The sequence below is a fragment of the Melanotaenia boesemani genome, chromosome 2 (genome assembly GCF_017639745.1).
Source record: "Melanotaenia boesemani isolate fMelBoe1 chromosome 2, fMelBoe1.pri, whole genome shotgun sequence".
In the NCBI taxonomy this organism is placed as follows: domain Eukaryota; kingdom Metazoa; phylum Chordata; class Actinopteri; order Atheriniformes; family Melanotaeniidae; genus Melanotaenia; species Melanotaenia boesemani.
This window is the reverse complement of record NC_055683.1, coordinates 31,027,131-31,044,679: the sequence shown is the minus strand read 5'-3', so window position 1 is coordinate 31,044,679 and position 17,549 is coordinate 31,027,131. Positions and strand designations below refer to the sequence as shown.

General features: G+C 38.4%; 2 protein-coding genes across 3 annotated transcripts in view; both read right to left on the bottom strand.

The window, feature by feature from the left end:
* Positions 1-6,577, bottom strand: part of si:ch211-210g13.5 (inactive phospholipase C-like protein 2) — a 64,415-nt gene extending 57,838 nt beyond the window's left edge. The window contains exon 1 of the mRNA XM_042006652.1: positions 5,839-6,577. Coding sequence (XP_041862586.1) covers positions 5,839-6,135 — 297 coding nt within the window. The 5' untranslated portion in view covers positions 6,136-6,577. The remainder of the gene's footprint in view (positions 1-5,838) is intronic.
* An 8,959-nt stretch (positions 6,578-15,536) lies between these two features.
* Positions 15,537-17,549, bottom strand: part of stat5a (signal transducer and activator of transcription 5a) — a 67,974-nt gene continuing 65,961 nt past the window's right edge. For both annotated transcript variants that reach the window (XM_041970364.1, XM_041970357.1), the window contains one exon: positions 15,537-17,511. In XM_041970364.1, the coding sequence (XP_041826298.1) occupies positions 17,388-17,511 (124 nt within the window). In that variant the 3' untranslated portion in view covers positions 15,537-17,387. The remainder of the gene's footprint in view (positions 17,512-17,549) is intronic.

Here is a 17,549-nt window from a genome sequence, read left to right as displayed (position 1 = left end):
CCAAGTACTTAGTGTGCAAGTTATCAGAGTAAGGACTGTATATCTGGGAGGAGGCCTTGGAAAGATTGATTTACACATTGATGCATGTCAGTGCACAGAGATGTATGCAGTAAGAATTCAGTGCCCACCCTCAACAGTTGTTTGACCTTTAACACTAGAAGTCCCAGGAATTTTGATGTCTCCCTAAAGTCCCAGAGAAGGGTCGAAAGACCTTTAGTCCAAACTGACGACTCTGCTGGCAAAAATTAGCATCTCTTCATTTGTAAATGCAGCCATTACCTGAGGAATGCACCCATTGCATCCAGCCCCTCCTTGTTACCTTGAAACGTCTGGTAAATTCTGTGGCAGTGGGGGATGGTGGGCTGAGGGGGATAAATAGTAGCTAGCTTCACCTCCAACAAATAGAAGGAAGCAAAATGCAGAGGCGGCTTACAACTCAGCAGGCATTGGACCTGATCCTCAGCGATACAAACCCTTGTGACTCAGATGGAGAAGAGATACAAATTCAGCTGGATTCGGACTCTGACTCTGAGCAGTCTTCAGGTAAGATTTGAAACTATTATTGAACTTTTTGGTATGACAAATTTCTTTCTTTCTGCTTTGTCCTGTACTGTGAGTTGCAACACTGGAATTTCTCCATTTTGGTACAAATAAAGGATTTTTTTAATCTTATTTCCAAAACATCCTATTTTCGTCCTCTGAAATTGTGAAATTGTTTACCTTGCAGATGATGAGACTGCTCCACTGCCAGAAAAGAGGGCTCGGTTGGGAAGTGAGAGGACAGAGATGGCTAAAGATGGCACAGTGTGGCATGAAGAACAGCTGGGGACATGTCTCAATTTCACCCCAATAGAACCATACGGCACAGATGGAGAGCCAACTGCTAAGGCCAGAAGAAGTATCCGGACTCGTCTTCAAAGCTTCTTCTGTTTTATGACACTTGATATGCTTCGTAGCATTCAAGAATGGACCATTCAGCATGCACGGCAAAAGGAGCAGGCAGATTGGTTCATGAACCTCCCAGAACTAATGGCATTTATTGCAATTATTATCTTGCGGGGGGTGAAGAAAGTTCCATCACTACGTGACAATTGGTCAGCAGAGCTGGGAAACCCACGAATCACTGCTACTATGGCCCGAAACCGCTTCCAAAACATCATGCAACACCTACGCTTTGATAACATGTTCACACGCAGTGACCGAGTGGAGACAAATAAGTTTGCTGCAATTTCTAATCTGTGGGAATCTTTTGTCAATAACTGCATCAGATCTTATAACCCTGGTCGACACATCACTATTGATGAACAGCTTTTCCCGACAAAGACTCGCTGCAGTTTTCTGCAGTACATTGCAACAAAACCGGACAAATTTGGCATTAAGTTTTGGCTGGCTTGTGACTTGAAATCAAAGTACATTTGCAATATCCTGCCATATCTTGGCAAGGACCCCAGTCGTCCCAGTGGAGAGAGACTCTCTGAGAGTGTAGTGATGAGGCTGATGGAGCCGTTCATGGATAAGGGCAGAACTGTAACAACAGACAATTTTTTTACATCGCTGTCCCTTGCGCAACGACTGCTTAGCCGGAAAACCACCATCCTTGGCACAGTCAACAAGATTCGCCGGGAAATTCCTCAGTCAACTAGACAGAAGGACCACACTAAATTCACCACTCGAGTGTTTTCCACCACTGGTGCAACACTCACAGTATATGCGCCGAAACGGAAAAAGACTGTCTATCTTCTCAGCAGCATGCACAATGTGGTTGAGACTGAGAATACCACCAAAAGGAAGCCAAACACTGTCACACAATACAACACCACAAAGTGTGGTGTGTGTGTGATGGACCAGATGGTGCGGGAGTACAGCGTGCGTGCAGGAACACGGAGATGGCCAGTCGCCGTGTTCTACAACATGATCGACATGGCGGCACTGAACGCTCATGTTCTTCATAAGGAATGCACCGGAGTGCAGGAGAGAAGAGTGGACTTCCTGGTTGAGCTCGCGAAAGAGTTGGCCAACTCTCATGTGAGTCAGAAGAAGGCACATAAGGAGCAACTGCTTCAGCAGCAACCTCCCACACCTAGCCCTGGGAAAAGGGCAAAATGTCAGGTCAACCATCGATGCAAGAACAATTGCGCAACTGTAAGATGTGTTGACTGCTACAAATACACATGTGGCAAATGCAGGATGGAGATACCATGGAAGTGCCAAGCATGTTTGGACTTAGCACAGACGGACTGCTGAAAGAGCAGAAAAGCCATTCACACAAGGGCATGCCACTGTAGCCTTGTGTAAATATTTGTGAAATTGTTTCATTACTTGCATTATTTTAACTGTTTTGTTGTTTTTTTTATGACAAAAATAAAAAGCATTGGAAAAAATTCACAGTTGTTCTTTTATATCTTTGTCATGTTGACATTTATGCCCTCTTGACTTAGACACTAATGCTTCTGGGCATTTTACTCACAGACCCTGCCTGTACCACCACAATCAAAAAATGTTCATTTTAAATATTCAAAATTGTTCATTGCTTGGGCTTTTTGGACATAAGGTACATGAACATTGGGTTAGAAAGTTTGAAAAATTTGTATTTTTTCATTTGTATGAAAAGAGGAGAGCTGGACCTTTTAAAGTGATTTTTTAAAAAAATATGAATTCATCATTTTGTCATATCATTCTAAATTGTTTGCTTTTTTATTGAAGGCCCACAATGATTATCTTTTTTTTTTTCTTCTAAAAGCACACAAATGTGTCGAGGAGGTATATATCATATATCATATCAAATATATTTTTAATTATTTGAAATATACTAGAATGCAGGAAAACCTTTCTGAATCTGTTTGAGGTCTACTCCAATCTCATACTCAGGGGACCAAGCAGTGTCTCAAGCCAAGCTTTGGGCAAAAGTTGACAGTCCAGTTTCAAGAGTCTACAGTGTCTCCCCTAAGTATGCGCCCTCCTGGGGTGTGCCAGTAATTGACTCGTCTACAAACAAAAGAAGCTGTTCACAGCTTAAGACAGGATTTTAGCTAAAATCCTACTGGTCAATCGACCCATCTCTGGGTTGTAAAGGTAGAAAGGTCAATTGACCCCTCTCTGGGACTTCTAGTGTTAATATGCTGTAACTCCACAGAGCAAAAGAAGATGGAAAAGAAAGTAATTAAAAAAAGATGGGAAATATATGGGAAATACTTATGATAGTCTTCGGATGCAAGATTGTCATGTTTAAAGGTCCATAATCCTAATTGCTCTTTTACTAGTTGTGCTAGTTGTCTCTTCCTTCTCCCTTGCAGCCAGGATGGAGCCGGACTTGCAGCTGTCCACAGTCCAGCATTACATAACATCACAAACTCCCCCTGAAGCTACTTTGAAGTCTCTCCATCATGACACTGTCACCCTGGTGAGAAAATTGCAAGAGAACAAAGCTGGGTGCCAGCTCTAAGGGACAAACATGCAAACTCTTCTCTTCCAAGATTTGCATGTTGAGGGCCAAGTTAATGAGGTAATGCAGTGCTGTAATTGCTCATTTACCTCGCTATTCCCATGGACCCACAGCCCCTTCACCTTTCGAACCTCCACTCAAACACACGCAATGTGCTGTTCAAGAGCGAGTGGGTGTGCTGAAGCTGCACATGAAACATGAATTTCAACAAAGTTACTGACCCATTTTCCCACCATGCACTACTTGAACAGTGTGCACCATGTCGAGACTAACGTGTAGAGCATTTTTCTAAGTGCTCTTCAGTCCTGCATTCAATATCTGTCCTTTAAAGGCTCAAACCCATTTTACAAACCAGGTATGAGATCAACACAAAGCAACTGCATCATTCAATAACAAAATGGTTAAACTGGCACACAGAGAAGAGAACGGTGTACCAGCTGGTTGTCTGGTTTTTCTGTTTAGGTTGAAGTGCTGATGTTGGTGCTTTACATCTGATGTATCTTTGTCTCCTTTTCTTCTCTTCACTCTCTGTTTTTCTTCACTTTATTCTCTCTTTTGTCCCCACCACTCTTCTCAGGACCCTCATTAATATGTAAATCCAGCAACAGACAAATTTTAAAAAGTAAAGAATTTTACTTAATTATCAAGAGAGGCCTTATAACCACGAAACCCAAATTTGTTTGGGACACACAGCAGCCAGACCATCATTCTGCTTGATATGAGACTGGACAGGACAAGTTTAAGAATGGTGGACTGAAAAAAAACAAAACACTATTTTCTATTCCTTTACTGTTTGTTTTTATTTTTAAGCTTTTTTTTATCACCAAGAATGTCACCACCAGATTTTGTTTTCTCTAATTTTGATTTTGAATATCAGTGTAATTGTGTTTCATCTATTATTTTTCACAAAAAAATGTGTAAAATGTTAAAACAAATGGTGATTGATGATTTTCAATTTCACTGAAGTTGTTCCACAGGCTTAAATAAATTAGTAGGTACAATATATTTAATGTCCTTTAGAACTAATTGATATTTTTCTGAATAAAATTACATCACATTGACTATTTTCCATTACACAGCCAACGTGTTATAAATTACATGTAAAATACTAAATATTTTCCAGCTTTCACATATTCAAGATTTTTTTTTCTGTTTTATTTTATTTTTATTTTTAAAGGCATTTCTTTGATACCAGAAAGTTCAAGAAGATAAAAAAAAAAACATTCATTTGGATTCTACAGGTTTGACAGCAAACCAGGTGCTGGTTCAGTGGGGTTTAACTATGCATTTGGCAGCTGATTTGTGTGCTTGTGGGAGAATGCCTAATGTTTACCACATGTACAGGGAGTAGAAAAAATTAAATAATTCCCTAATGTGTTATTTGTGTTGTTAGATTTGTATTTTTTTCTCTAAAACAGTTGCTATGCAAACTAGGTCTGATATAACAGAATGCAAATCTCCATCATGTCCCACCTACACACTTCTATCTCCATCAAGGACCCCATGAGAAAGTCTGTTAGACTGCACACTGTGCTGCAAAACCAAGACATTCTGCTTTAATAAAAGCACAATATGGGTTAACACACACACCTCTATGTGTGTGTGTGTCATGAGAAAACTTGCTGTCTTGCCTATGCTGGTTTGTGGAAGACAGTTAATTAACCTCTGGTAATGAAAGCACTAATTAGGGCTGGGTTGCCATTAAAATTATTTTAATCACACCATTTATTATTGACAGAACTAAAATAAGGAAAATAGTTCATTCCAGGCTGGAAAACCATGTATATATTTGGTAAAGGATTCAACATAGATTGGAGTCTATGAATCATCTTTTTGTAAAAAAAAAAATTCCCCAGGTGCACAGCAACTCAGCAACTAAGGTTGGACTAAATGTAGGTTACTAATACCTCATTATAAACATAAAAAAATCAACAAAGCATAAATAACTACAGTTACATTCTACAGTCTCTGAAACTTTCACATCACTTTTACAGGAAATTGAAGTTTTGATATTGGCTTCAGGACCATCAGAGTCCCGTTTGAGTTTGACATCTTGCAGGTACAAAGAAGGACCTAAAAGTATACAGATGCTCTCAAGAGGCCAACGTGAACCAAGAGAGTTTTTAAATTTATCATAGCCTTTCTGATGTTACTACTTTGTGGGGAAACCTTGTATTACATTTGTGCTAAACTTCTATAGAGTTGCTGAACTAAAAGCAGCCTAATTCTCTTTTCTTCTCGTTTCTTTGTGGGGGGGACTCTGTAAAACTCAGGACATCCCTAGACTGCCCTGGACATAAGCTTTATTGACAACCGTTTGCTTTGCTGTTGTTCAGTTACTTAACAAAATCCACTTGTGTCACCTTGAAAATCTGACAACATGAGTAATCACCAACCTTCATGATACCGCAAGGAGTGTTTCCAGCTCCCTGACTTCTCTCCGCGGAATTATCACGGCTGCCACTCCCGATCCTTGGACTGCCGTGTTCCCTGTGCCGTCCATTGGTATAAACTCCCTCAGCCCCATAGCCTTGAGCAGCGGCCGACACCTCCAAGTACGTCCGCGTAGCGGTGTGAGGCAGAGCTGCCGCATCGCCGGTGATCACGTTGGTCGCGCCCTGCCCTGGCGGTGCGCTGAGGGCAGGCTCCAAAACATGTCCCGAAAAGGCATCTGAAGAGTGTACCCCTGCCATGATCCGTCGGTGTTAGAGCAAAGCCCGCTCCACCTCAGTGTAAAAACAATCCATTTTTAAGCAGGATGGATTCGCCGGCGTCCGGGGCAGCTCGATTTCTTCAGCGGGTTACTGCTGTTCCATCGTTGGGGCGTCGGAACCCAGGCTGATCACACTCAACAGTTCTGGTTAAATAAAAAGCAGACAGTATGCACGCGACCTCCTGCGTTGAGCTTTTGCGGTGCGTGTGTTCAACAAGACTGGAAATACAGACTAGAAGCAAGGCTCTCTGGTGTCCTTTCTGTTACTAAGCTTGCACTTTCGTGTCCTTGTCCTCAAAAATCTGTTTCACTCCCCACGTCTGCTTCTGTGCACTCTGCTGCGCGCATCGCATCGCGTCCTGAGCACTTTTGCAGCGCTTGCAAAGAGGAGAGCATGCAACCGCGGGACAGATTCAAGACTGTGAAAGCGCAATCGCAATAAGCACATAAAAGCGTGCACACGCGTGCGCGTGGAACCTACAATTAAATCCAGCAGGCTCCTGCGCGCGCAAACGCTGATTCTTTCGGGGTGCGCGCGCAATCCTTTTACAAAGCTACAGCAAGTAGACATTGATTGCTTCAGGGAGTTCAGACTAAGTATTTATCACGTTTTCTGGACATTTCTGGTTCAACTCTAATCAGCATTGTTTTATTTAATATACCTTAAAGTCTGCAACCTAGGCACACACTCTACCTTTTGACAAGTTGCGTGTTTTCCACAAGAGGGAGCTCAAGAATGCCTATTAATAGTGATTTTATTTTTAAAAAATATTGTTTTTGCGATGCTTTTGGAGAAAATTCTTAAGTTTTCCTATCATAAAATGGTCCTGTTTGCTATAAAGATCAATAGTAGCCTCTTTAAAAGAAAATCTTTCAATTTCTTTTTAAGCATTGGCTCTTTTCACATTTTGCAAAATAAATCAAAATGATGAGTCCAGTTGGAAAAGAAAGTCTAGTCATAATCATCAAGGGACAGTGATAGAGAACAGAGAGTGGGCTACTGTGCTAAAACTTTCCTGAGGCAGTATAGAGTGACACTTGAAGGTCAGTGCAGCAGTGCAGCAACTGGATGATGGCGACCAACTCCTGCTTTAAGTGCTGAACATCAAGGAGAGGAATTGTCCCAGTTTCCCCCAGGTGATTTAGGTGCTTATGCACAGACTAGACTTATCACAGATTGATAAAACTTTCAACAGATAATACAATCCCAGTGTGCACTCTTAAGGTACTAAATTTGTGCAGTTTGGGTATAGTGACTTCTTTGGCTGTCCATCCTGTGATCTTTGTGAATGTCATTGCCTTGCTGTTTGTGGAACAGCCATTGAATACGATGTATGGTAGGGGTTTGGGGAGTGAATTGTTTTAATGTAAGGTGTTGGATAGGAATTGGGAATTCAGCACTCTGACAGCTTGAGGGAAGAAGCTGTTGCACAATCATGCAGTGTGGATCCTGATACTGCAGAACCTCCTGCAGGATGTTAGAAAGTGAAACAGTCTGTTATGTGTGAGAAGGTTCCCTTACGATGGTAAAAGTTCAGCATGCCTTGAAAATGCTATGTGCAGATGCACCAATTAAATTATCAAGATATGAGAGAGCTCTAGTACTTACATATGACCTATAAAACAAGTGAGAAATAATATTAGTTGTCAGTTTACATGAGAAGCATCAACATGTAAGAATGAGTCATGTATCATTATTTGATTTTTACCCACAACATTTGCTAACACAAGAGTTTACACTTATCTATGGTCGTTCATCAAATATGCAAAGATCCTCTTCCAGTACCCCACACGTCGTCTGAGTTATTGATTTTAAGAAAATAAGCATGTAGAAAGAACAGATAATACTGTGACTATTAGTTCTGTTTGTAAGCATTCAGATAAGACTTGGAATAATACTGCATTACTAAAAGCAAACTCAACTTGGCACCCCATTTTTACATACCATAAAACTGAGCTTCTGCTGACATTTCTGAGGTCAGTCCAACGTAGAGCACAACAATGCAAGGTGTAGCATTTAATATCAAGCCATCTTCCATTATAAAACATGACTTGACAAATAAGCTGAGATAATGCAACCCCATTTATGAACTGAGAAGGCAAATTAAATCATAGTCAGTCTGTCCAAGGGGAGTCATGTGCAGCAGAGCACGAGCTCTGTTTATAATGATCAAATATAGCTGGTTTAATTAGAACTAAAGCATCTTTAGAAAAAAACAGACCTTATTTCATATTTGAGCAGTTATCTCATAAATACTGCAAACAATGGGGAAATGCTACCAAGGGAAAAGAGTGTGACACACACGTGAGATTGATTGCACAAAACACAGTCTGAATGTGTTTTGACAAAGGAAGGAAGTCTGTAGAAGTTAAGGCTCTTCTTCAAGGATGCATGAATTTCTAGGTGGATATTTTCACAGACTTTATTGAAGATAAGTGGCTTCAGTCAAAACACATCTGTAAGTTTGAATTTACTTCAGGGGATGGGAATAACTTACTGTAGAGATATGAGGAACTTTGGAGTCCAGCTTATTTTTTAAAATTACTTAAATTATAATTAACAATATTACAGAGTGAAAGACTGAAAAGAAGTTATGAGAATATAATCCTTGCTGGTATACCAAGGCAATGTAGAGGAGATGTTATACCCCTTTCTTTTCCTCATTCACTCCCTGCTCCCTCTGCTTTCCCCCATGATCTCTCAGGGTCATGTATTATGCATTCTCAGAAATAATTTAGCAAAACTTCTGCCTTTAAAAGCCTCCTCACTCGACTTAGCTGTCTCAGTTTAATGTAAAAAAGGCCTCAGACGACTAGTCTACAAACGCACACGTCCATAAGATGTGACCAGTCAGCCTTTTTAAGATGGCCGGGGGGGGGGTTCATTGATCCATCTACAATTACTATATGTTTAAGGACTGTTCCTGTTTACTGTTTTTTAGCCAGTAAAAACATTAAAGTCCATTTCTTGTGCTGATCGGGACTGATGGAGGGAAGTAAACACCTTTTCTTTTCTTGACTGAAGGTAAAATGTGCTTCAACAGAACAGTGAGTGAGAAAGAAAGTGAAATACAGAGTAGGTTGCATCAGCAAGTATGAAATGGCAAAGGTTTTCTAAAATAACAAGTTTTTTTTTTTTTTTTTTTTCATTGAGGTTTGCTATAGTTTCCTGTGGCAGGATGTCAGCCATGGCTGCATAAAGTAAGGCATCACTGAGTCCTACTGCAATCACTGTCAGGTTCAAACCAATGGATCTCCACTTTATTACCATCAGGCTTCAAACAGATCCCTTCTTACACTGGACCCATCAAAATACAGACCCTACGGTAGCTGGCTACAACAGAAAAGAGGAGAGGGGATCACCTGGGTTTCTTTTCCCATTAAATACCACTTTTTTTGTGAATTTGGTATAAAGTTGCCCATTTTCTTGATTTGCTCCCTAACACCTTTGTTTCTCATTGAGTTTACTTAATCAGTTACAGTTTCTACTTCAGGAAGAGATACTGAGATGCTGAAAGCACTAAAAGATGATATGTGTAGAGTGGAAACTGTATATTTGATTGATGATATCTATAAAGGAAGTCTTTGTTGCTCACTGCTGGGGAGCAGAGGGTTTGTCTTCCTCAGCTTTGTCAGCACACTTCCTGTGATTGCTGATGTAATTATCAGTCCAACAGGAACTGAAACCATGGAAATCGCAGACTTTTATAAGTGTGCTTTTCTTCTAACTGTTTAACAAAGACACACACAATTATCTAAATAAAGATGCACCCCTTTCACCAAAAATCAAAAGACAAACTGGAATCAAGACAATGAAAGATGAGATGATCTCTTGCAGAGGAAAAAGCTCAGATTTCTGTCTAAATATCTGTTTTACTTACATGGTTTAAAATAGCTACAATTTATGCCTGATTAGAAGCAAATGTGAATTATCCAGGACCACAGGCTTAAACCCTCTTAGTCAGATCTTAAAAGTGAAAATGGTTAGGTTACATATTCAGAAGCTACTATTAGTCATGCATGACTGACATTAAGATGAACACCAGTGAATTATAAATATTTAGTGATCTATCTCACCAAAAAAGTAACATAGCACAGACATTAGGATGTCATTCAGTGTAGTCAAATGACCTTAACGAGAAGGATCATCAAGAAAGAAAAAATAGAGCCACCAGAAGGCAGCACAGTAGAGACACAGGGGAGGTACAACCTGGTGATTTTGTAGAAAAAAATCTGCCATGATGAAAAAAGGTCAGTCATAGTCAACAACCCGAGTCCAGAACAAGCACTGAGAAGGAAGAATGACATAAAAGCCATTAATATATTCAGCTGAAATCTTCAATTAATAAGAATCACTAATAAGTAAGTGAAACTTTTTAATTTGACCTAAACTTCTGACACAATACATTGGTTATACTTGCTGTGCCTTATCTATTGGACTTTACTGACATCTAGTGGTAACTTGCATAAGCAAGATCAAACAAAACTCACAGAGGCAGGATGCACCAACCTGTGTGTGGCCAGACTCCTGTTTTCTGTTAAGTGCTATCTGACATCTAACAGCTGTAAACTGCAATTTGGTTTGCATGTTGTGTCAAGTTATGTCAGTTTGTGGGTTGGTCAGTAGCTTTGCTTCTCCAAAGTCTCACACGGGTGTGCAATGAATGAAAATAATTTACAGATTTCATAAAGTATGAGGAAAAAAATGGACCAAAGCAGAAGGGAGTACTGTTTAATACTAATTTTGGCCTCTATAACAAAAAAATGTATCTTTAAGTAAAAAACAATCTTAAGGGAAAAACCTGGTAAAGTTGGTCAGTATTATCTGTCGCATTAAGATAATTAGGCAAACAGACAAATATACATAGACTAGAGTCCATGCAGCACATACCAAACATTGAAATGAAGCAGGTTTGAAATAAGTTTTAAAAAGACTATAAAACTAAATGGAGAAGACAGAGTAACATCATTCTCATGATGTGGTAGTTTAGCTCTGATGTTCTAACAATAAAAAGCTTCAGTAGAGCACTGCCTTCATATTATAAGGGTCAACTAAATCACCGGTAAAGACGCGTACACTTGAACATCTAATGATATAGTCAAACTGGCCTCATGTGATACAACAGCAACACAGACAACACAAAGAGTATGTCAGCACGAGATGTTAGATTAGGGCCAGATGATTAATCATTAAAATCAATAAATCAAATTTTTCATTTCTGGTGATTTATTTTTATGAAAATCTGGATATTTCTTTTTTTTTCCTTTTTTATAGCTACAGTGACAAATTCTGCTCTCTATGAGATGCAGAAGACAACATCAGTCCACAAACTCTCGTTAAAAGACAACCTACATCAGGAGAATTATTTCCGCAATGGATCCCGTATGATAAGAATCCAGATGGAAAGAGATCAAAGACGCAGGTGTGCTACATATCTCTTTAAAGCTGTTAATTCTGTGGAAAAGTTACATTATTTGCTTTTTTTTGTTGTCATTCATTCATATAAATCAATAAAACATAAACATGTTTTGCATGCAAAAGGTTTGAGTTTAATATTGTTTTTTGATAAGTTTAATAAGGTAATATATTTTAAGAAAGAAAAGGAAAAAAAAAACGGTTAAAATCGGAAATCGGATTTGGTTTGAAAGAAATCGAGATTTTATTTTTTGGCCATATTAGCACAGCCCTATGTTAGACCCAGGGGAACATTTGCTCAACAACAGGGAATGTAAAGATAGTCATTTACAAGAAAAAAGTTGAGTTTGCATGACCCCTATGTCTTAAGAGGAATATTGAACAACTGTTCTGTCTGGAAAAATAAAAAGAGAATTTAACATAGTTACAGATGAAAAGACAAAAAGAAAAACACTGAAATACCAGCGACTACAGGAGTCTGTCACAGAGATCATGTGCAGAAAAGCAGACTCAACAGGTAGGTGGTAGGCAGGTGTAGAGTAATAATTACTTTAATCACTTACTAGAAAAGCAAAGAACTAAAAGTACAGCAGGAATTCAAACTGGAACAACAAGGAGAGCAGAATCCAAAGTACAACTCCTAAACCTAAAAAGTGGGGACAAGGTGTGAAATGCAAATGAAAACAGAGTGCAATGATTAATTAGTTTCATCACTAATTTATATTTTTAGTTAAACATTTTTGTATTTCATGAAAAATATTGTCATTTTGAATTTAATGGCAAGACATCTAAAGAAAATTGTGTCATGTTTACTACTATGTAGTATTCAGTCTCCTTTTAACGACAGTCCATAAACATCTGAGAGCTAAAGAAAGCTGCTGCTGGACCTTTGGGAGAGTATTATTAATCCTTAATGTTCCTGGGGTTTTCTTTGTTTTTTTTGTTTTTTTTTTTAATGAGTTGCTACGTATTTTTACACGAAGAAATTTTCTGAACTGCATTCCAGCCCTTCTATGTCTTGAACTCTTGTACCCCAAAGCCATGCTGCTGTAATAGATGCAGTAGTATATTGTCATGCTGTAATTTGCAGGGCTTTCCCTGAAAAAGATGTAATCTTGATGGGATTGTATGTTGTTGTTAAACCTAAATTGTTGTAGATGGAGTTTCTTGCATACTGCTGAACCTCTGTCCATTGTGGGAGCCTCTCTGAGATGATATTTTTATACCTAATTATAAAACTGTCCTATTTCTAATACGTCTAATTAGTTAGATTAGCAGTGTGCTTCTCAAACTTTCTTTTTGGCACCACTTACTTTTTTATTTTGTTTGTCCACCATTGCAATTTTTTAAACATGTTGCTGCCACCACATTCTACATGAATAAACATTTTTCATGAAGTGCTGAAGTGCCTTACTTTTAATATTAAATATATTTTCTATGTTCAATTAAGAATACAATTATGGATAATTAAATTTGCAAAAGTAACAGAACTGATGTTTGTAGCACAGACTGGAGACACAGACAATACAGAACCCTCCTGAACTAAAATAGAAAGTAAGGCTAACATGCAGGGCCCACAAACCAAACCAGAAAAAATGGGAATAATAAAAATGAAAGACATTACTGGTAAAACTACTCTTAATAGTGAGTGTACCCATTAAGCTAATTTAAACCTGAAACCACGCTGTCACTTTTGTCCCTAGGTTGTTGTGGAAAACCCTACAATGCCATCTTTTCTAAGAAAAAAGATTAGAGTGCTTTTTAAATTTATTTAGCTGTTATTCAGTTTTAATGCTATTGCAAGAAATGTGATGAATTATATTAATACTCAAATAAAAACCTCTAGAAGCTGTCACCTCTGTAATTGCAATTACTGGACGATAACAGATACATGCTTTCAGCCTTTGACATGATGGCATTAATATAAATAATTGAGATAAGCCTGGAATGCAGTACACTCCGCTAATGAGTTCTTCTGTTGCGGAAGCAGCCAGCAAATTTCTGACATTTGAAAAATAATAATGAAAATCATTTTAGGCAGTAAGTGGTCACATTTTTATTGAATTCCTTTTAAATTAGATTTTCTTATCTTACCTCTGCATGGCATGTGGCACCCCCCCCCCCCCCCCCCACACACACACACACACACATTTGTAATGCAAAGTTTTTCACTTCCACCAGATGGCAGAGTAAAGCTTATAAAGAAATTTTGTAATAAATACTTCATATCTCAGTTTTTTCTTCATTGTTTTTCTTTTCTCTTAAAGCATACATGAAAGGTATTCGTATTAAAGGTCCCATATTATACATTTTTCAACAATCTCATATGGGTATCAGAGGTCCAACAACATTGTTTTCAAAGTGTATTGCCCCAAATTCAGCCTTGGTCCTTAATTTCAACCATTCCAAATATGGCTCTTGTGAGCTCTAATGAGAAATGGTTGTTTCTGTGTCTGAACCTTTAAATGTTCATGAGTGCCTGTCCAGGCCCCTTTCTGGGAGAGGATCCGGCTATCGCTGGCATCCGCTCAGTGATTTCAGAGGGCAGGCTCAGACTCACCCATTTGAGCACACACTCATTAAAAAGTGGAGCAAGCAAGTGAGAAAGGAGACAGAATTTTCTCCTTTTGGGGCCTCATACACAGGCTATGAGGACACATGACTGTTAGAAAACCGTTAGAAAGTGAATTCTACATAATAATAATAACTGACTATAATTAATTTTATAAAAAGATTGTGGAAGTAAACATGCTTGAGTTATCTCTACCACTTGGTTTAGTTATGTAAAACCAAAAGTATCCCATTACTGTTTCAGATTTGGACCATTTCACTATTGTTACAAGCTGTTTAAAAGAAAAGAATAAAATACAAAGAAAAGTTTGTCTCCTGTTTTTTTTTTTTTAGCACTTTATAGGGTTAATCCTGCTGTGCACATAGTAATTGTGAATAACTAGGGGTGCATTTTTACAAAAAGTACTTGCTGATACGAGTTCTGAGTGTTATGCGTACTAATCATTCCCATTATTCTGGTAAGGAGTGTGGACCAGAATGTCTGATATGATAACTGAGTGGTTAATTGTACGATATATCAAATGGGTCATTCTGCAACCATCATTTAAATGTGAGGCTTGAAAACTGTCAGAATCTTCACAGACAAGGAAGATAAAGGCTTTTCTGGAGCATTACGTTCACAGCTGTGACAAGGCACTTACATAACCAAAATCAGCTTCTCTTGCCAAGATAATGCCAAATTCCGATTTTTAAAATAGCACCAGTAGCTCTTTCTGGACAACTGACAATGAAAACCTAAAATGTAAGACTTGAAAAATATCAGAATCTTCATAAATAAGGAAGATAAAGTGGCTTGTGGTGGCTTCAGTTTACTGCTGACAAAGCACCAACATACCCAAAATCAGCTTCTCTCACCGAGATAATACCAAATTCAGATTTTTAATATGGCATAACTTTGATGTTTATGTCTTAATAAAATTAACATTTTGATTCCACAGATTAATTTCCTTGTACTAATGCGTTTATTTTGACAATCCTAGTTTTTTGTCTGTTGTATCGGAACACTTTTATGAATATCAAGCATGAGTACACACACAAAATATGAGTACTTTTATTCCCTCATGTGTTTTTAGTGTACGTTTGCGCTGTTTTTCCTCATCTTTGTAACTGCGGTGAGTTGGTCAATGGAATTGCTAAAGTGGGATAATATAGTTTACTTTGACCTTGATGGAAAGGCTTCACATACAATGAACTGAAGCAAAATCTTGAATTGAGCAGTTTGTGGATTTATTTATTAGCAGTACCTCCACACACACTTTAAAAAATATAAAATGTTAGAGAGAGAGAAAGAAAGAAAGAAAGATAGAAAGAAACAAGAAACAAATAATCAAAGAAACAAAGAAAGAAAGAAAGAAAGAATCAAAGAAAGAAAATCTCTCTCAAACTCTTCCAGATTGAGTTAAATTTATTTATAAAACTTTATTTTATTCTTTTCCAACTCAACAGCTGTGTTTCTTGGAAAACCTCCAAGTGATAAACCCAAACCACAAACATGGTACAAACATTAAACAACACACAGCACCATCTACATCTTTTAAAAATACACAGTCTACAGTGGAGCAAAGCTCAGAAATGATGAGAAGGATGGTGGTGAGGGATCTATCACAAAACCACTTATGTGGCTTGAAGCAAAAGAAAAAAATACGTATGGGGAAATGAGAGAATATTAAATATTGTCATGTTGGAAAAACTGAAAAACATAAAATACATTATAAGTTATTTTTTGATTGCTGGTTGCCCCGTGTCTGTTGTCGTTTTTAAAAACTAATACTTCTGGTCACATGCAAGGTTTGCTCAAACTGTGTAGATATTGTTATCCAAAGCTGTTACATTCATTTGGGGAGTGCCAGAGAAACAATAATAAAATAGAATTATGATAGATAAAATAAATTCTGTTCGTATACATAGATAGTTTTCTTTTTGGCTTATACAATGGCTATGCAAAACAATTCATTCCTGAGGTGCAAGACTGTTTTGAACAATTATCTTCTATGTGTATGACAAAGGATGTAAAACGTAAATAAGTCTGAAGCAACAGCAAAAATCAGACAGAGAATAAACGTGACACAACTTGACATTGTAGAATTCTGAATGTGGCAGCAGCTCATGTGTCCGTGCAAACGTTCAAAGCCTGCATCTACCTTTGCATCTTCAGCTGCTCGGTCATGTTGTCACATAGAGACATGCACATGCTTGTTTTGTCACAGCATCATTATGCAGTTGCACAAGTTAATGGACGGAGAGGCTGAAATGTTAGAAAGGAGAAGCACACCCAAACAATCTGGCATACCAATTAGACATAATACATATTATGTCTAGGCTACTTCATTTGAGTTGTTTCAAGCATAAAACAGCTGACACTTAGCTTGTGCAGCAAGGGACCTTCACACGTATCATCACGAGAACAAAATTCTAACTGTACCTAGTGATGGGAAAGTGGTGCAGACATAAGAATTGTCAGCAGAATAATGCGAGGTAGCATCAATGATGTGAGCAGAGGGACCTGAGAGGAAAAGCAGGCAGCGGTGGGTAAATGCTTAGATTTGCAATTCTGTGTACAAACAGAAGACAGATAGCCCTGTGAGAGCAAGGGAGGTGCATAAACTCCTCTCCTTTACAGCTGGTGAACAAATCGGAACAAATAAATCTAAAGCATGTGTACCATGTGCAGATGTGTGTGTTGTAAGTTGCAGAGAGCAAAGAAAGTCACTGCCTTTAGGTTAGTGTATATGCATTTGAATAACTCACAGCAATAACTCAGTATGTTCAGAGCGAAAGCAAAACTCTTCAATAAAGTTTCTTTTTTCCGTCAAAGGGCAAGTTCAATGCTACTATCAAAATAATAACACATTTACATGGCAGAAAATATAAACTAAAAACATTCAACTCCTAAAATAACATACAGTAGCATATTTTTTCCAAATCAGTTAAAAATCAACTGAAAATGCATGCGCAATGTGAATGACCAATACATCTTTTCTGTTTCACAATATTGTAACATTGTATGTTTGCATTTATACCTAGTCTGTTTTACAAACACTTATAGACACAAACTATGAAAAATCACTGACGTGCATGCTCTCATGCTGAAAGGAAAAAAAAAAAATCACAACCATTATTAACAATTTCACATTATAGCAATATGAAAAAATGAGAGATGGATGGAATTAAACCATGTCAAAGTGAGTGGGGCAAGTTGGGAGGCAGGACTTGTTTGGTGGTGTTGAAGTTCGAGAGGTCAGTGGTCAGGACTGCTGGCCACCCCACTGGCTATCTACAGGCCGCCGCAGAAGCTCCTCCACGTGCCTTGCCACATCCATGGTGTCATCTAGGTCAAAGTCTCCGTCCGCATCCAACATAGAGTCACTCCTGCCACAGGACACGGAGAGGAGTCACCCACACTACGA